At 49.1% G+C, this 19857-nt stretch overlaps 2 protein-coding genes across 4 annotated transcripts in view; both read left to right on the top strand.

Moving 5' to 3' along the window:
- kat6a (K(lysine) acetyltransferase 6A) overlaps window positions 1-8431 on the top strand; it is a 39564-nt gene extending 31133 nt beyond the window's left edge. For both annotated transcript variants that reach the window (XM_063194954.1, XM_063194955.1), the window contains exons 15-17: window positions 1-535; window positions 1127-1379; window positions 1677-8431. The exon at window positions 1-535 is cut by the window's left edge and continues 161 nt beyond it. In XM_063194954.1, coding sequence (XP_063051024.1) covers window positions 1-535; window positions 1127-1379; window positions 1677-5470 — 4582 coding nt within the window. In that variant the 3' untranslated portion in view covers window positions 5471-8431. The remainder of the gene's footprint in view (window positions 536-1126; window positions 1380-1676) is intronic.
- Window positions 8432-8900: 469 nt separating this feature from the next.
- ap3m2 (adaptor related protein complex 3 subunit mu 2) lies at window positions 8901-18405 on the top strand. 2 transcript variants are annotated; one of them, XM_063194353.1, is made up of 9 exons: window positions 8901-8994; window positions 9483-9762; window positions 10767-10938; window positions 11643-11780; window positions 12527-12612; window positions 13651-13784; window positions 15478-15685; window positions 16617-16761; window positions 17720-18405. In XM_063194353.1, the coding sequence occupies exons 2-9, from the start codon at window positions 9490-9492 to the stop codon at window positions 17818-17820; spliced, it is 1257 nt and encodes a 418-aa protein (XP_063050423.1). In that variant the 5' UTR covers window positions 8901-8994; window positions 9483-9489; the 3' UTR covers window positions 17821-18405. The 2 variants fall into 2 exon arrangements, with proteins under 2 accessions (XP_063050423.1, XP_063050422.1); XM_063194352.1 differs by having other exon boundaries at window positions 9480-9762.
- Window positions 18406-19857: the final 1452 nt, after the last annotated feature.

Here is a 19857-nt window from a genome sequence, read left to right as displayed (position 1 = left end):
CCCTCCCAGCCCCGTCAGGCCCCCGGCCCCTGCCAACGGGGAGCGCAGACCCCGCGGCCGGCCCCCCAAGAACTGGCCCTGGGGGCAAGTGAAGGACCGACCGGGGCCCGGCAGGCCCAGGAAAATTCGGCCCGAGGAGCAGGACGGCTACCTCCACGACGACCGGACCAAGAACCAGAGGACGCCGGGTCCCTCGTCCACCTCCAGCGGCAGCCTGCACGCGGGACTCTTTGGCTCGTCCCCGGACGCTAACTCAGGCCTGAGCCGGCCCTTTGAGCTGCCCAGACTCCCGCCAGTGCAGCCGCCCCGCAGCAGAGGGAGGCCGCCGCGGAAGAAGCGTGGCCCCAAGCCCCGTCTACCTGAGGGCTCGGCAGATTCGCTCCCGCTGCTGCCGCCGGCACCCAGGCCCTGTGAGCTCCCACCCATGACCAGGCCGCACTTCAGCGAGAGCAGCGATGATGAGGAGGATGACGAGGAGATGCAAGCCTGCTCGCCTCCCATACTCACGAAACCCACTCTTGGCCTAAAATGCAAGGTACGATGATTTTTTTTTTGTCTTTTTCTTTTTCTTTTTTTGTAATTTCTGCTGTTATTATTTGTCAAGGTAATGTCACACTATTCTGTCCTGAAAAGCCAAGTGTCATTTTTCAATGACCTTTATTTCATTTTTAATGTCTTGTGACTAAATATTTTGCATCTACATAAAACCATAGCCATTACTACAGCATGTGTGTCGGGCCAGAGAGACGACTAGATTCACATAGGACTTTTGCATAGACTAGATTCATGTAGGATATTTGTATCCTTTGCTGCTCACCTCTCCTGGATGCTAGTAAACTATGTAAACCAATGTAATAACTAGTAAACTATGTAAACCAAACCCTACCAGCAGAATATGTTTTTTGCCTGGCGGGTCAGTCTAGCCTTGAACCATGAGGCATAATCAAACCTAGCCTTGCTCTGATCTCTTAAGTACAACGCTCTGTGTAGTAAAGTGACATTGGAATCTGCTTGTCATTGAGCATGTCAATAGGCACGGTGACTTTGCCTATGGTGTCTTCCTTGCCCACCAGGCTTGGTATCCATGCACTACTAATCCCATGTTTCCCCCCTCCCCCACCCCCAGAAGCCACTGCGGAAGCGTCGTATGCGGCAGCAGAGCCACCCGCACAGCAGCGTGGTGACAGAGACCATCTCGGAGACGACGGAGGTGCTGGACGAGCCCTTTGTAGATTCGGATACGGAGCGGCCCATGCCTCGGCTGGAGGAGGAGACCCCGCTGCGGCGCTACCCTCCCGCCCGCTCCTTGCTCAACCACGGAGACCCCGCGCCTAAGAGGAGCCGACCGCACCTGTCCGACGACGAATCGGAAGAGGATGGTGAGTCTGGGAAACTAGAAATGCGACACTCTACACAAGGAATCGTTATAGTCCTGTTGTGAATTGATTTCTTCTTTCTTTTTGATGGGGTTGTTTGTGGTGAACCATTAGCACATAATATACAAGTCGTACATACCCTGAGCTTGCAGTGGCAGTTACCTTGCTTCTGTTAGTCATTAGTGGGTGAGTTGTCAGCATTTTTTTTGCTGCTGTTGGAGGAATGCTCCAAGAAAAATAGCTTTTGAAAGCGGGACTGAACCAAGGTGCTTTTCTCTCCATTTCTGTGTTTTGCATCAGATTCCACTCCCGTGCTGAAGCCCGTTCCCGGCTTGCGCAACCCAGAGCCTTCTGATCCGGCCGAAGGCGCAGAGCCCCCGGCCCCGGCCCCCGAGGTCCCCGTCAAGAAGAAGAAAGGCTGGCCCAAGGGCAAGAGCCGCAAGCCCTTACACTGGAAGAAGCGGCCCGGCAGGAAACCGGGCAGCGGAGCCAACCAGCAAGCCGCCGCCGCAGCAGCAGCCCAGTCCGGAGACCCCCCGCCCCCCAAGATCCGCATGAAACCCGGCCGCAAGCCGCGCAGCTGGTACGAGCAGCGCGCCCGCGAGGAGGCCGAGCGGCTAGAGCTGGAACGGAGCATGCTGGGACAGCAGACGCAAGCGCAGACCACGACGACGTCGACGCAACAGCCTGACGTCAGGCGGCGGAGTTTGACCCCCGACCGACTCGGTCACGGCAAGCGCAAGGAGTCGGATGACGAGGACTTCAAACCCGTGGTGGAGCCGCCCAAGGTGCCCAGGAGGAGGGGGCGGCCGCCCAAGAACCCGGCCCAAAGCCTACAGCCCCCTCCACCACCACCACCCCCGCCACCACCCAAACCTCCCTTGTCCGAACCAGACGATGATGAAGAGGACGAGGATGAGGAGGAAGAGAGGGGGTGGGGGAGCCAAGAAAAGGCCAGCAGACCGCCCTCACGAGGAGGCGCCTTATCCGTCTCCTCCTCCTCCACAAACTCTCGCCTGGCCCAGTCGCGGCCGCCGCCCCCAAACGCGGACATGATGGGGGACGGAGATGAGGAAGAGGAGGACGAGGAGGAGGAAGAGGAGCGGGAGGACGAGGACTGCGAGAGGAGGCCGGCCGTCACCCCCGGCTCCGGCAGCCGGCGCAGCGACGACCACGACGCCGACGACGAAGGGGACGGCCACCTGGAGGAGAAGAGCGACAGCGGCAGCAGCAACCACAAAAACCGGCGGAAAGAGCCGGACTCGGAAGACGACGAGGAAGATGAAGAAGACGATGACGAACCGGCATCACCACCGGCGCGATCGCCGCCGGTCAAAGAAGAACCTCAGAGCGGAGAAGCTTTTTTAGGCATGCAGGGGAGCGCGGCGGGGACCAGGGACTACAATGTGAGCAAACAGGAGGAGGACGAGGAGGAGGACGAGGAGGACGAGGAAGAGGAGGAGGAAGAGGACGACGATGAAGACGACACGCCAGCTGCAACAGCAGCGACGGCACAGGAGGTCAAAAGTCGTCCGACCGCCGACTCTCACGAGGAGCGGAGGCGGCGCGAAGACGAGGACACGTCCTCGGCAGTCACCGCCGCCGCCGTGGAGACCGTGACGGCCATGTCCTCCTCCTCCGCCTCCAACGACATGGCGGACGACGAGCCCCTGGAACTGCAGCCGCTGCACAATGCCGAGGACAAGGCCGTGCTGATGCTCCAGGCCGAGCAGCAGCAGCAGCAGCAGCACAGCACCCAGCAGCAGCAGCAGCAGCAAACGCAGCACTCCCACACACAGCAGCACCCCCACGCTCTCCCCCAACACCACCAGCAGCAACAGCAGCACTCGCATGCCTCAGACTACAAGGACGACATGACTCCCGCTCACCACCACCACCAAGCGCACCACCCTCACCACCACGCGCACCACACGCACCACCACCACACGCACCCGCACAGCAGCGAGCTGGACCTGGAGACGGTGCAGGCGGTCCAGTCGCTGACGCAAGGCGAGGCCCAGGACGAAGAGTCCGAGGCCCACGCAGCAGCAGTGGCGGCCGCGGCGGCCACGGCGGCCTCCTCCTCGGCCGCGTCCTACCAGGACTGCGAGGAGACGCTGGCCGCCTGCCGCACGCTGCAGAACTACGGCGAGCCCGAGGACGACGCGCTGGGTCTGGTGGACGACTGCGGCGGAGGGAACGCCGCGACGGCGGGCCAGACGCCGAGTCGAACGCCGAGTCGGACGCCCAACACGGCCCCGTCCTCTCAGCACAGCAGCCCCATGCCCCACAGCCACGGCAACACGCCCATGCCCCCCAACAGCAACAGCAGCACGCCGCTGCCCGCCGGCCAGCAGTCGGTGCGCTCGGTCAGCAGCCCCAGCATGACGCCGGGCCCTCTGGACTCGTCACAGGGGCCGCAGGGGGGCGTGCAGGGGGCCTCGGCCGGCCCCGGAGGGGGAGGCGGAGGTAACAACAACACGGGGAGCGGTGGCGGCGGAGGCTACACCCAGATCACGCCCGAGCACCCGGGCTCGCTGTCGGCGCCCTCGCTGGCCAACATGGAGACGTCGCCCATGATGGACGTGCCCTCGGTGTCGGACCACTCGCAGCAGGTGGTGGACAGCGGCTTCAGCGACCTGGGCAGCATCGAGAGCACCACGGAGAACTACGACAACCCCAGCAGCTACGACTCCACCATGGGGAACGGAGGAGGAGGAGGAGGAGGCAACAGTAGCGGCGGAGGTCTCTCTGCGACGGCGACCTCTTCAACAGCCTCTTCATCGTCGTCGTCTTCCTCCTCCTCCAGCTCGGCCGCCCCACCCTCCTCCTCCTCCTCCTCCTCCTCGCAGGCCAGCAGCTGTTCCTTCGTGAGCTCCACGCCGGCGCCAGTCAGCATGGGCAGCTGCGGCCTGATCCAGCAGGCTGGCCCGGGCCCCAACGGCAGCACCACCCCCGGAGGTACAGGAGGTGTACCCCAGCCTCCGCCTCCCCCGCCCCCCTCGGCCAACACCCCCAACTGCGGCATCAAGTCCCCGCAGAGCTGCGTCATCGAGAGGCCGCCCAGCACCACCCAGCAGCCCCAGCAACAGAAGAAGGTGCAGCAGCAGCAGGCTCCAAACAACCAGCCACAGCAGCCTCCGCCCTCAGCTCAGCCTCCGCCCAACCCCCAGCAGCAGCAGCAGCAGCAGCAGCAGCAGGCGCAGCTCTCCCAGTGCAGCATGGGAAACGGCTTCGCCTCCACGCCCATGATCATGGAGATCCCCGAGAGCGGCGGGGGCGGCGGCCGCAGCCTCTACATGGGCCAGGACTTTGGGGCGGGCGGCTACGGCCAGCCCTCGGCCACCTTCAGCCTGGCCAAGCTGCAGCAGCTCACCAACACCATCATGGACCCGCACGCCATGTCCTACTCCCACTCGGCGGCCGTCACCTCCTACGCGCCCAGCGTCTCGCTGTCCAACTCGGGCCTGGCGGGCCTGACGTCCGGGCCGCACCCGTCCCTGGCCCCGCAGGCGCAGGGCACCATGACGCCGCCCCCCAACCTGAGCTCGGGCTCCATGAACCTCATCCAGTGCAACATGGCGGGCGCCAACATCAGCCTGGCGCCGCCCCACACGCAGCGGCTGCAGGGCCAGATGGCCACGGTCAAGAGCCACATCGCCATCCGCAGCAAGGCCTCGCAGCTGCCGGCGGGGGCCGCGCCGCCGCACCAGCAGCAGCTGTACGGCCGCAGCGCGGGCCCCGCCACCATGCAGGGCTCGCCGCGGCCCATCGCGGTGCAGCGCGGCATGATGCCCAACCTCATGCCCACGCCGGCCGCCTACAACACCATGAACATGAACCCGCTCAACGCCGCCATGTCGGCCGGCTACCGCATGGCGCAGCCCATGATGAACAGCGGCTACCACAGCAACCCGCCCTACATGAACCAGCCGGCGCAGTACCCCATGCAGATGCAGATGGGCATGATGGGCGGCCAGGCCTACCCGCAGCAGCCTATGCAGCCCAACCACCATGGCAACATGATGTACACGGGGCCCTCGCACCACAGCTACGCCGGCGTCCCCAAGCAGTCGCCTTACATGAGCAGATGAGCAGCCGCACCAGGGGTGTTTACTTAGACGAGAGACGTTAACGCTCCCCAACAAACACAACACAACACAGCCCCTCTGCTCTGCTCTGCTCTGCTCTGCTCAGAGATGCACTGCACTGTGCTGCCCTGGACAAGGCATCTCTGTACTGTCTCGTTGGTATGTTAGCCACCCACCCGCCTGCCTTCCTCCTCCATACTCCGCAGCCAAACTTGAGGGGATGCTGGAGATGGGGAGCCCTGCTGTCTTGGCTGCACACAGCAGCAGTAGCAGCGGTTTAATGGTGGTGGTGGTGGCGGTGGTGGTAACAGGAGCTGACACAGGGAGGGGAATCAAAACTAAATCAAAAGGGACTGTGACGTTTTGTTTCTGTTTCCCCTTTATTTTGTACGTTGTAAGTCTATTTTTGTTTGTTACTTTTTCTTTTATGTCTCCCTACCCCCCCTTCTCCAGTCATTTCTACAGATTTGTATGTATGCCTTGAGCAGCGGGAGAATTAGCCGGTGGGACTGGTTATAGACACCATGCTAACGGACATTCAATGGGACGGATATCTTAATGGGGGAATCCAGTGGACTTGAACCTCCTCTGCTCCTCCACGCTGTACACTGCAAGTCCCGAGGCACGCCGCTCCCTTCGTTTCAAGGAGAACGGAGGTGGAGGTGAAAGGAGGAACTTTTGAGGACTTGGTGGCCCTTGTAGGGTGTGAGTTAGACGGGGGGAGGGAGTGGATATTATGGGTTGGGTTGGGCTACTGGGCGGGTGGGCAGATGTACGTGGTTGTCAAATATTGTTAATCTGACCGTTCACACAATTCTCTCATTGACATAGGAAGCCTTACCTTCAGAACGAGGAGAAAAAGACCAGAATTGAAATTTAGATGGACATAATTGTATTTTTGTTTGTTTTGTTTGTTCTTTTTTCTATTGGTATATAATTTGTAATACATTATCTTTTTGATGACCATTGAACTTGTTTTCAGTCCAACCTCATTGCTTTGTATGATTTTTTTAATTTTTATTTCAACTATTCAGGTGAGAGTGTAAATGTATGTTTTGTATGTGTTATGTATGGCTCAAGGTGTGGCGCCCATTCTACTCTCTCCCACATCCACACGCACTAGATTGAGTACAAACACACACACACATATGCACACACACATCTGGATTGCCACTTGTAAGAGCCATGGTGGACGCACTTCTGTGTGATGTGGAGGGTGGTGAAGGGAACAGAGGACGCAGCAAGGGTTGGTCCGGTTTACGTTGATGCTTGGAGTGGAAAGTCTAGTTTAAGTGGGCCTTGGTGGACGCTGGGTGGTGTCTGGAATCCTTGTCTTCCCACTGTACTGTAGAAAGAGAGAGAGAGAACTAGCTCTGATGGTGTTGGCTTGTCAGATCCCACCAAATGCAAACAGGCCACCACTGTGGGTGCATCTGCCACTGTAATGTAGTCTTATGTCCAATGTCTTTCTCTTTTTTTTGTGTGAGTATGAACAAGAAGCGTCATCAGTTACATTTAGACTGGACAGCAGTGAATTTGCCTGTGAACGAAAGAAGAAGGAAAAAAAACAGAAGAAATAAGATGTAAATATTCTGGTACTTCCTACTTTCACAGCACAGTCTCCCCTCAGTGGCAGACTTGAGACATGCAACACTCACACCTTTTTTTTTCTTCTTTTTTTTTTCCCTCAAACACACTCCATGCACAAGAGCAGAGCGCTTGGGGCTCCAAACTCGCCCCAACTCTGCAGTACACCGTCTTCTAAACACAAAGTGATTGGACATCCTGATGTGGACATGGTTACTGCTTTTAATAATAAAACTGTTTGAGATGGCATCAATATGTGTCTTCAGTCTAGCAGGGGCATGAGGAACGGGGCACACCTGTGACCCGTGCGCACACACACGAACACGAACACACACGGCTGTGTATAGCCCCGAGGGGCCCCATGCCGTACGCCGTGAGGGGAGGTCGGCCATAACGTCACGTGTGCCTAACAAAGGCACATCAATAGACATTCACCTATACACACAGACACACAAACACTCGCACACACCCAGGGGTGTTGGTTGGTGTGCATGTCTTCTGGGGTTCGTCTCCTGTTATCGGGACGAGGAGGATCCCCTTCATGTTCAAGTATTCAATGTCAATTGAGGATTTTTTTCTTACAAATCTGTTGTTTCATATATTATTTGTGTGTATTGTTTTTCTTTTTTTAATTTTCTGAATTTTATCAGACTGGGCAGCTTTCTTTTATGACACAAGCTGACTCTTTTTGACTTTAGAAACATATTGTAGAGAACAATGTTTTTTCTATAATATAAAAAAGAAAAATTCTGACATTGATATTGGTACTGTCATTTTTTTCACTTCTGTTTCAGGAAAAAAAAACAATACATATTTTTTAGCTTGACTCTTGGGGTAATATTATTAAGAAATTCAAAACTTAAAAAAATACAACTCACTTTTAGTGACTTTAAGATGCCTTTAACCTCTCCATTCCATCTCATCTTTAGAGTTTTCTATCTTTGTGTAGTATATTAATGCTATTTTAAAAACAAAAGGAAAAAACAAATATCTAAAGGTCACTTAGCGTTCTTTTTTCTTTTTGTTTTGGACTTTTTTGTGTGTGTATAGGACAACTTCCTTACATCTAAGAGGCATGTAAAAATGAGCTCAGTATATTTCTGTCTGTTTATATTGCTTCCCCCTTTTTGTATCCTTTGTAATTGTAAATGGTGAGCTGTAAGCAAAGAGAGAGTGCGATAGACAAGGAGTGAGGAGGGACTGGCGCTCAAAGAGGGTCGATTGCGTCCGACTTCCTCTCCTCTCTCTGTTTTCGTCCCTGTATGTATTTCCATTTATTCGTTTTTTTGTTTTTTATTTTTTCCTTCTAGCAAGTACTTTCAAAGATCTCTGTACATTTTAACATGAAACAAAAATAAATTATGTTGAGCCATTTCATTTGTGACTGTATTTGTTGAGCATTTAATATGAATTTCAATGTCAGACCGGCTATAAATACCGGGTATAAATAAATAAATTGCATTTGTAAACGACCCGAAAGTCAAGTATGGATGCCCTGGAGGTATTTTTTACAACTAGAGAGGAGATCTCATATTTCATATTACATTCTACTTTTACAACCCAGTAGTAAATGATAGCCTACAATTGCAAGGCTGTTATTGATAATAAACATGTCGACGATTCATAGAACTGTTTCTTTGCCCTGAAACAAAATGTCAGACCCAAAGCCAATCAAAAATCATGAACAAATGGTGTTTACTGGAATTTATCCAATGATTATCAAGTACCTTTGGTCCCTCACTTCCGTGGAACCAGCCAGTAGCAATTTTAGTAGGGCGGGCATTCCTGCTGTTTCTGATCTTCGATTGGTCTAAACGTGCGCCAGTCACTTGCGTCAGTCGAAGAGAATAACGGGGAAGACTGGCTTAGCTACATTATTTCATCCTTCAGTATTAATAGCTTGCAAGATAGTAACACTAACAGATAGAACGCTTGCAACGGTGAGTGTTTTCCTTTATTATTTCCATGGAACGTAGACGAGCAGGATAAAGTGTTACAATTTGGAAATGTGAAGTAGGAAGTAGCCTGGTTTCTGTTCTCGCCGCATGACGGAGCTCAAGCTCGGTGTCACAAGACTGTCCTGTGATGGAGGAGAACACGGATGCAAATATGTTGGGATACAGAAACAGGATGTGCCGTCGATAACATGAACCTGCCAACTTATTTGGTGATTTCCATACGGTGCTGCATGCCCCACTAGCCTTATCCTTCCCTTAATAGTAACTCGATCGGCACCGGCATATTAAATGAGCCCGTATCACCTATCCTTTTTCCATTGAGCACCTCAAAGTGACTGTACCTTTGACATGAAAAGGTGCCTGTCTCGTTTCGATAGACCACTGCCTTTGCAAATTACGAATGAAAACACATTTTGTGAATAGAATTACGCATTGGGCTTATTGTATGCACATTTCCCCAATTCCAGCAGAGTCGAGATGATTCACAGCCTATTCCTGGTGAACTCCTCCGGGGACATCTTCCTGGAGAAGCACTGGAAGAGTGTTGTGAGCCGCTCCGTGTGTGACTACTTCTTCGAGGCCCAGGAGCGTGCCACTGAGCCCGAGAATGTTCCGCCGGTCATCCCCACCCCGCACCACTACCTCATCAATGTGCTCCGGCACAAGATCTTCTTCGTCGCTGTCATCCAGACAGAGGTGCCTCCTCTCTTTGTCATCGAGTTCCTTCACCGTGTGGTGGACACATTCCAGGTGTGTATAGCCTGCGTTTCTCAGCAGCATTTAATTTCAGTGTCTGTGTAACAAGTAGGCCTATTTGTTATAGTATGTACGTTCACTGTGTACCTAATTCTAACCACAACCGTATACAGTGTAAGTACATGTTGCATGTTGTTTATACTTTGTTACACTGCACCTACTTATTGTACCAGGGTCAGTAAAATAAACTGTAACCACTTTTTCTTGCGAGCATTTTTATATTATTCAGCATCACAATAATGTAATAACGATGATATTACTATCAACCTTTACATGTGTAGCACATTCCACACAAAGCTCATAGGCCCAAGCCTTATATATAAAGTATTAGGATGAAATGTTAAGGCCCCTAGCTCAAAGTGCTGAGACAGTTTGGAAAGAGAACATGACAGGTTTTCTGTAATAGCCCCATTGCCACAAACAAGGGCCGTTGAGAGGTCTGCTTGTACTTCCCCAGGGGCAAGTGTGACGGAGGTCATCTTGCACCTGTTCACCCCCCTCGGGGATCGAACCTGCATCCTCGTCAACTACAACGGTCCGGCAATGGGAGACATAGTACGATACCACTGGGCCAAGAGACTAGTCTCTCTGCCAAACGGCACGAGACTGTATGAGGCTATCGGAGGGAGGTTTACCAACGTTCCACGCCTACTCTGTGCTAGTTAGCCTCCGTTACACTGCCCCCCTTAAACCTCACTCCCATCCGGGTCACGGCACCACTGTGTCGGAGGTCATCTTGCACCTGTTCACCCCCCTCGGGGATCGAACGTGCGATCTCGTCAACTACAGCGGTCCGGCAATGGGAGACACAGTACGATACCGCTGGGCCAAGAGACTAGTCTCTCGGCCGAACGGCACGAGACTGTATGAGGCTATCGGAGGGAGGTTTACCGACGTTCCACGCCAACTCCGTGCTAGTTAGCCTCCGTTACACAAGCATCAGGTGTAGCCGAGGGGTGAAGATGTCTTGCATCACTCTTGCTCTCTCTTTCATTCAGGACTACTTTGGCGTATGTACTGAAGCTGCCATCAAAGACAACGTGGTTGTTGTTTACGAGCTTCTGGAGGAGATGCTGGACAATGGCTTCCCACTGGCCACCGAATCCAACATCCTGAAGGAGCTGATCAAGCCCCCAACCATCCTACGCACAGTAGTCAATACTATTACTGGTATGCTCACTCGATCTTAAGTATAGTGCTGTTTTGTTATATTTCTCTTGTGTGACTTGTGTGAGGCATGAGGCATGGCCCCATTATAAATGTTGCTGTTAAACTGACTACGACTAATGTATTACTAAAGACTCTGGGTAAAGTCTTTTCAATGACTCTCAGAGCATTCTGCTGACGGAATGGTGCACATTTCAAGGCTGCATGATGCCATTTAAAAGTAAGATTGACTTGCAGAAGCAGTGATGGTGAGACAAACATAGGTCTAACACCCAAATAGGTATTGGAGTGCAAATGTGCAGTGTCAAACCTGACATGTCTTATCCGTTTGAAAGCCAAAGCTCTGTGTAATTCTGCTGCATCTACAAATACATTGGCAGACTTCTCTGGCAGACTTCCTCTTGCTTTTGAGATTTGCCACTGGCGGAACAGTGCAAAGCTATGTAATACATTTATTAAGTAAGTTGGGCATACTTACAAGTAGCAATAGCAAGCGGATGCTAACCGTTATACAGTAGTATGTTGTTACTACATCGAAATAGGTGCATCGAAATACAGTGTCTGGTGGGCAGTCAAAAACTTGGCTATGCCCCAGTCAGTTTTCACAGAGCTGAATTAACATTTGTGTAATTCTGGTTTTGTCCACAAATAGTGCTGCACGTGTTGAACAGTGTTGCTGTGATTTGTCTTCCTCTTGCTACACACAGGAAGCACCAATGTAGGAGAGCAGCTTCCAACTGGGCAGCTGTCCGTGGTACCATGGCGACGCACGGGAGTGAAGTACACTAACAATGAGGCATATTTTGATGTGGTGGAAGAAATTGATGCCATCATTGACAAGTCTGGTATGCTGTTTTTTCCCTTGTGTAACCATTTTGAAGATAAGCATTTTTCTTAACTGCACCATCCACTGCACCATTGTGGTATAGCTGGCCTGAAGCCGTTTCTTAACATTACATTAACATGACACTTTTATCCAAAGTGACTTAGTTATTTCGGTACAGGGTATTGATTACAGGCCCATGAGCAATGTGGGGTTAGGTGCCTTGCTCAAGTAGCCTGGTTCACACCAGACGTTGTGTGTGTAGCTTCGGCGCCCCCTGGCGGCGCAGAGCTACACACACTACCGTCTGGTACACAGCCATAGAGCACGCTCCGTCTCCAACCAGAAAATAAGCTGAGAATGTATTGCTTCAAAATCAACGGTAACTCACATTGAGGAGTCACAAGACAGATTAGAGACTATTTTGACTCTTTAAAGATTAACAGGAAGGTTTTTGAAGGAATTTGTTGGTGAGGAGGCCGTGCCGAAGCAATAAATTCTCAGCCTATTTTCTGGTTGGAGACGGAGCGTGCTCTATGGCTGTGTACCAGACAGTAGTGTGTGTAGCTCTGCTCCGCCAGGGGGCGCCGAAGCTACACTTACACCGTCTGGTGTGAACCAGGCTATTGCTCAAGGGCACTTCAGCCAGAGATGATGGTCCTTGCTGGTAAGCGTGGGATTTGAACCTGCAACCCTCTGATCTAAAGGCCAGCGCTCTAACCATTGAGCCATGGCTGCTGTTTCTCCCTTTAACTTTGTGTTCTCCAGGTTCTACCATTACGGCAGAGATCCAGGGAGTAATTGATGCCTGCGTGAAGCTGACAGGGATGCCTGACCTCACTCTCTCATTCATGGTGAGATCTCCATTCAATGGGCTGACTGTAGTCTCTCCTAACCTGCCCAAACCTCCCTGTGGCACAAACACACAGTCACCATTTCATAGAATAGGAGACAATGGAATATAATCATTTTATTGTCATTATGCACAGTACAATGGGATTTAAGTGGGGTTTCTAAACACTCATTCAGTTGTAGATTTTGTCTAACCAGTTGATGCACTTATACATTGGTCATCAAAAAATTGCCTATCAGGAGAAAAACAAAATTTGTTAACAGACGTCTCTTCCTGACTGTTAGATGGCCAACACTTATGTTGTAATATTGTTCATTATAGCATTATGTACTTAAACTGTAACATAGCTATTGGCTTAGTATTTGTTAAGTACTGTATAAATTCATAATACTACTTGTTGTTACAATACATACACCAAAATGTTACTGGTTATATTTTTTTTCCTGAACTGAATCAGGTTAGTGACAGTAATACATTTTACATTTTTTTTTTTTATTTCTTTTTATTTTGATTTCCATAGTCATACAGTGCATCACTACATCTCCATCCTTACAGATACATAAACACATCCACAACAAAGAAAGAAAGAAAGATATATGTAGAGAGAGAAAAGGAGAAAGAAAGGAGAGAATAGAGTGAAAGGGATAGTTATATTAAGTGAAGATGCATACATTTTACATTATAATGCTCTTATTTTATCATCAGCTGTTGATGATGATGTCTGTTGATATCTTTGTCTTCCTTCCTCTTGTTGTTAAGTTGTTCAAATTGAGAAAAAGATAACCTCAGTGAGCCATGAAATTGAGGTAGCTGTGCATCAGATTTTCATGAAACCAATCAGGACGCTTCTAGCAATAGTTTTACATATTACCTGATCATGTTTATTTTTTCATTAGTCATTGTGCAGAATATTTTCTTGTCGCTCAGGTATTAAAATGGAGAAAACAAACAAAAGATTTTCAGGTTATTGAGCCATGTGGTAGCTGTGCTACACATGCATGTGTACTCACCTGCTGGACTCTCCCGTGTTCCTTCCCAGAACCCCCGGCTTTTGGATGACGTCAGTTTCCACCCGTGCGTGCGGTTCAAGCGCTGGGAGGCCGAGCGAATTCTCTCTTTCATTCCTCCGGATGGAAACTTCCGGCTGCTTTCCTACCACGTGAGCTCCCAGAAGTAAGCCCTTCTGTTTGCAATCTCTGACTTGTAGAAAGAAAATCATACTCATTCTCTCACTCTCCCTATCTCTGTCTGAACACTCACACCAAACAGAAACACACCAACTTGTTACGATAACTGAAATGACTTTTCAAAAAGTTTTGCTGCTGGCAGGATTTCCCCACCGTGAAGTCATGTCTGTGTCATATGCCACGTGAAACAACTCTGTTCCATGATTAACCGTTTCGCTCAAGGAAACGAAACAACTTTCTACATTTCACACTGACAGCTGAAAGGCCTCCATGACTGAAAGACGTCTCCTGATAGATATCGAAACTACACATATTGTTAGTAGCATGTATGGGTGTGGGGTTTTGGTCTTTGAAAATAACCGCAAAGACTCCCCTCGACGGTCTGAATCACACGAGTTACACTTTCATGTTGTAATGAAAAACTGGAAAAAAAATTTAAGAAGACACGCCTCATCAACTTGGCTCGCCCCAGAATCAGTCCACCACATGACCAGCTCATTCATTTTTGTAGGTTCTTACTGTCGTAATTGGAACTTAAGCTTGACGCTCGTCAGACTCCCTTGTATCCAAAACACTCAAAAAAAATAAATCCACGAGTCGCCACTTCTTGATTTTAACTGTTTATATGAAAACGTAAAGCAACATTACAAAAACATAAAGTCTATCCACAAAATGAAATCTTTTAAAGTCCAAAAGGAGAGCCTGAGGGCGAGGTCAAAAAACTATTGCGCTCCAGTCTCCTTCTGCTTCTTACTGACCACGCTCCCCTGGCATGCCCTGGCATGAAGATGAATCTCCTCCAAAGGCTGGGTTTTTAGATGTCACAATAAAAGTCATATCTTACTCAGTAAATATCAATAAACTGTACATATGTAAATAACATTTTTAAATCTTTTTAAATCCTTTAGAATCATGAAATTACAAACAATATTTATCTTAATTATGATTTCGTATCTTTTTAAATAAAAAATATTCCAACTAAATAAACTGCAATTAGGCTCCTACAATTTTGTTGCATGTGACCCAGATGAGGGTTTTCATTCATTTGAAGCGTCCATACATGCATACATACAGTACACAAAGGGCAGTCATGAGTAGGCAGTTAAAGAGTCAGGCTTGTAGCCTGAGGGTTACCAGTTGAATGTCAGACATCGTCAGGTGGGTGAGGGGAGTGAATATAACCAGAGCTCTCCCCTGTCGTCCGCCACAGCTTAGACCCCCCAGTCATGATAGCATTAACCCATTGACGTCTAAGGCACCTGCAAAAAAGGGTGCTGAATGCCTGAGCCCTTTTTAAGAAAAAGCAGCCTATAAAAATCTAAATATCCCAGCTTCTGAAGCACATTAGAATATGCACTCAGTTGCATTTAAATGCTAAGACTCTCATCTTTCATTAGAATGTGTTCATTTATCTCAAACAAACAGAGATTTTTAATAAAGTTGTCTCAAATCTCATGAGCCTGAATGTTGCGTAAGGCAGCTCCAGGCGCCAAGGCCAATGTTGCGCAACACAACATCAGGCATCAATGGGTTAACGTACAGACTAAAACTGCACTAAATATTCAATACTGTATCGTGTTATGTTCAGCAACCAGAAGGTTACAGATTTGAGCTCAGAAGCACTAGACTGTATAAATGTGGTCAATTGATCATTTCATTGTTTACCTTTGTGGTGACAGCCTGGTGGCCATCCCGGTGTACGTGAAGCACAATATCACCTTCAGGGAGGGCAGTTCCCAGGGCCGCTTCGAGCTGACGCTGGGGCCCAAGCAGACCATGGGCAAGGCAGTGGAGTCTGTGCTGGTCACCAGCCAGCTGCCCCGGGGGGTCCTCAACGTTAACCTCACCCCCTCGCAGGGTACCTACACCTTTGACCCCGTTACCAAGGTAACCCCCAACACACACACACACACCTATCCCTCCCCCCTAACCAAAGGAGTCTCACTAGTCTGCAAATGCAAACTATTCACACCATGCACCTGGCCATGTGATGCCTTATAGTTTACTTAGCTGTTCTACCCGCATACCTGTGTTTAGCCACGCCCTGTTGAAGGCCATACGCCTGAAACCGGTCTGCCTTTTTAACTAAGACAGAGGGAGGGGCTGACTACTCCAACTGCCTCTCAGTATGTCCAGTGATGCATGGTGTAATAGCATTGCTTTACAGTAGAGATGCACAGGATCCAAGATCCGGTTCCGGATCCGGCAGGATAATAGGGTTTTTCACAGGATCCGGATCCGGTTCCAGGATCCAGGATCCGGTAGCCGAGGCTTTTCAGTCAAAATAGTTTGAGCCAACGTGATAAAAAGGGCCCACGTGTGTGAGTAAGCTATGTGTTTCAACCCTTTCATAGGATCCGGTATCCGGTTCCGGATCCGGCAGGATCTTAAGCAGTGGATCCGGTATCCGGCAGGATCCTAAAAATCAGGATCCGGTGCATCTCTACTTTACAGCATTCATTGTGTTACTTCTTCTTAATGTCTACTTTATGTTTAAATGAAGGGACAACTCCAACAATATTCATTCCACAATTCTCCAAGTGACACACTGCTGATTGAAAGGGGACAGGCAGGGAAGTACCAGAGTAATGAATGTTTGCACACTATTTGACAAAGCAGTTTGCATTACACCTCTTATAACATTTTTAGAGGTAGTGTTTAAACATTTTTGTAAAATAGTATGCAAACCACCTCCCAAGATTGTTGAGAACATGCATTTAGGATGTGCACACCAAATTCATGTTTTTCATTTCTTCAATTCACCCTCCATTTAAAGACACATTCCTTAATGTCTCCGTTGATTTGTATTTTCCTCCAGCTGCTATCGTGGGATGTTGGCAAGATTAACCCCCAGAAGCTGCCCAGCCTGAAGGGCTCCATGAGTCTGCAGACAGGTGCCTCCAAGCCAGACGAGAACCCCACCTTCAACATCCAGTTCAAGATCCAGCAGCTGGCCATATCAGGTAGCCACTGCACACAATGTCAATTCATCTTCCACATTTAGGATTGACAAGTCTGCACTCTTGAAATCCTTATTCCTTAGATGTCATGGCAGATCTATGTTTCGACCATTGAAGTCTTCAGATTTGCTGTATGATTTCAAGGATGAGGACCTCTCAGTCCAAAACTTGAATTAGACTTTGTCCCCCACCTTGGTCAGGGATGTGCATAGTGTTCCCTCTCAACTGAAAGTTCTCCTCTTCAACACAGAGCATGGTCATTCAACATCCCACTGACTTTGATATACCGCCTCACACGCAGATGTCACAATCTAGGTCACATGGCTAGTAGTCACTTGAGCCAGTGGTGTAATTCCACCTTTGGACCACAGAGTGGAGCTCCGGTTCCCTTTCCCACTCCCCTCCGTCACCACAGATGTGTGTTTTGCATTCTCTCAAAGTGCTGCAGGTTATAGCTGGTGTGTGAATGAGGGGAAGTGTGTGTGTGTGTGTGTGTGTGTGTGTGTGTGTGTGTGTGTGTGTGTGTGTGTGTGTGTGTGTGTGTGTGTGTGTGTGTGTGTGTGTGTGTGTGTGTGTGTGTGTGTGTGTGTGTGTGTGTGTGTGTGTGTGTGTCTGCTTGTGTATGTATGTACCTTCTCCCATGAACCCCGGACCTCCAGAGCTGGTTTGTGAATGTGGGCAAGTGTATGTGTGTGTATGTGTATTTTGAAATCGCTTTGAGACAACTTAAGTTGTGATATTGCACTATATAAATATAGGTTGTATTGTATTGTTGCATTGTTATATCAGCTGTCTTTAATTGGTTTATTGGTAAAGCATGTGATGCCGTTTCATTGCAGTTCTTTGTGATGACTATTACATTGTTCCACAGGAGGAATGGTGCAAATGATGAGGCTACTGCTTGCATGTACATTCATATGTAATGTATAATATTTGTTTGTTTGTTTGTTTTTCTTCAAAGGTCTGAAGGTGAACCGGCTGGACATGTACGGGGAGAAGTATAAACCCTTCAAAGGCATTAAATACATGACCAAAGCTGGCAAGTTCCAGGTCCGGACTTAGATCCTGACAAATTCCTCAGATCACGTCTGTCCATGACAGGGATGAGGGGTGGACGAGAGAGGCAGACAGGCAGCAGAATCGTAACTATATGGTATTGGAAGGGAACCAACATGAAATGAGAAAAATGCACTTCAGGATTGCTAACACGAGCTCCAGACTCTAATGTCTGCATGAAGAGGAGCCAGTGGAAAACCAGAAAGATCCAGGAGACCTTGCCATGCTCTGAAACATGCAGTACCACAACAGAGCATCTCCTCCTCTCTCAACAAGGCAACAGGGTCTGGGGCTTCAGTATCAAAGCCTGAAAAGGTTGCTTCCTTGCATTCCCTCCTGAAGAGAAATTCCGGCTAATTTCAACCTGCAATATTGTACTGCTCATGCTATTCTTGACTCGTCCGTACCCAAAGGCACATCCTTTTTTTTCCAGCCCTTCTAAGTTCCTGGCCAGCTAACTGAGGGCATTGTTTATCTATATAGTGTTGGAAATGTCTTAACATACTCCAAATACCATCACAAAAGTTTATGCTGCGTCGTAAGCTGTCTGCTGATGTTGCATGACTTATGGGGGTAGTGTGAGCAATACAACTGTATTAGGCCGGGAGCCAGCTACACCCCTCAGGATGTTTTTTGCTATGTTTTTTTCACTATGATTTCCTGTTAGCCTATACCCTGGGCCATAACGAGTTGATAGGGACAACTCCCAACTCGGCCCCGTTTGGTCTCAGGGCCCATTAAGGAAAATCTGCAGGCGAAATTATGTAGCTGCAAATATTAAGGTACTGCAACTCCAAAAATGGTCCTAGAACCCTGTAAATTTACATGGGTCATCCTGTCACATAGGGGAACCAACCTGAAAATGTTTCAGGGCTTGGGGCTTTTCCTCTGTCAAATATCATCTTCAACATATCCAAAAAGCTCAAAAAATGCTTTTCCGCCTGACAAATTGTCCTCATATTTGATCATTTTCAACTCTGTTATGATATGCATTGATCCCTCAAATGTAAATAAAAAACTGCCTAACATCCTGAGCTTCAATTTAAGTCCAAGAGGACCTTTCTAGCTAGAGTACAACAGCTGCTATGTCCAAAGTTATTCACTATGGCCTATCCGAAAATAGTCTACTGGCAATAGTCTGCTGGCATTCTACAGGCATTCAGACACTTTCAGGCATAACCATTTCATATGGGACTATGAACATCAATTTCACATATGTTTGACCTTGAGTTGAAAATTGCTATGAATGAAAGTATGATGTGAATAGCATCAAAAGTAGCTAATGTTACCACCTATTGGTAGACTGTGAACAGGATGCCACACATGGTACTATTACACAAAAGGAATTAATCAAATGAGATGTTTTGAATTGTTTGTATGGTAAAACAGTAGTGTAGACTTTTAATCATCATTTAATAATCCTCATTATCATCATCATCATCTTCCTCATCTCCATTCACATTTGTATGGATTTCATCAGACATGTTAAGTTCATTGGTGTCCTCCTCTGCCAAGTAAGAGAGCCAGAGTCAAGTATCCATAGTATCCATTGAAAAGTGATGGGGGAATCGGGATCACAAGTTTCACACCATGTCGCTCCACTCACAGTCACACACACACACGCACACGCACACGCACACGCACACGCACACGCACACACGTTTGAACATACAGAATGTAATTGTCCTGTATGACTGCATTGGAAAATACCTCAGTGCAGTACAGTAAAAAATCCTAGTGCAGAGTGTAGAAAAGTTTTTCTTGATTGTTGGGGGGGGGGGTGTCACACCCAGACGAAGGATAGGAGTCCAGGTAGAAGCACAGGAGGCATACAGATAGTGTGCAGGTGTGGGGGTTGGTTTATGCGGTCCAGTCACCTGGGAGGATTTCTGTTTGTCCTCCTGTGTGGTGTGGAATAGCTGGAGGGACAAAGGACCTCCGTACCCTGTCTGCGCTTCAGGAGATGGGGCGAAATCTGTAACTGAAGAGGCTTCTCTAGTTGTCAAAGACTGGGTACAGGGGGTGCAGGGGGTGATTGTCCAT

This window comes from Engraulis encrasicolus, chromosome 3 (genome assembly GCF_034702125.1).
Source record: "Engraulis encrasicolus isolate BLACKSEA-1 chromosome 3, IST_EnEncr_1.0, whole genome shotgun sequence".
Classification (NCBI taxonomy): domain Eukaryota; kingdom Metazoa; phylum Chordata; class Actinopteri; order Clupeiformes; family Engraulidae; genus Engraulis; species Engraulis encrasicolus.
Note: the sequence above shows the minus strand (reverse complement) of the source record. Positions and strands in the feature narration are given on the sequence as shown.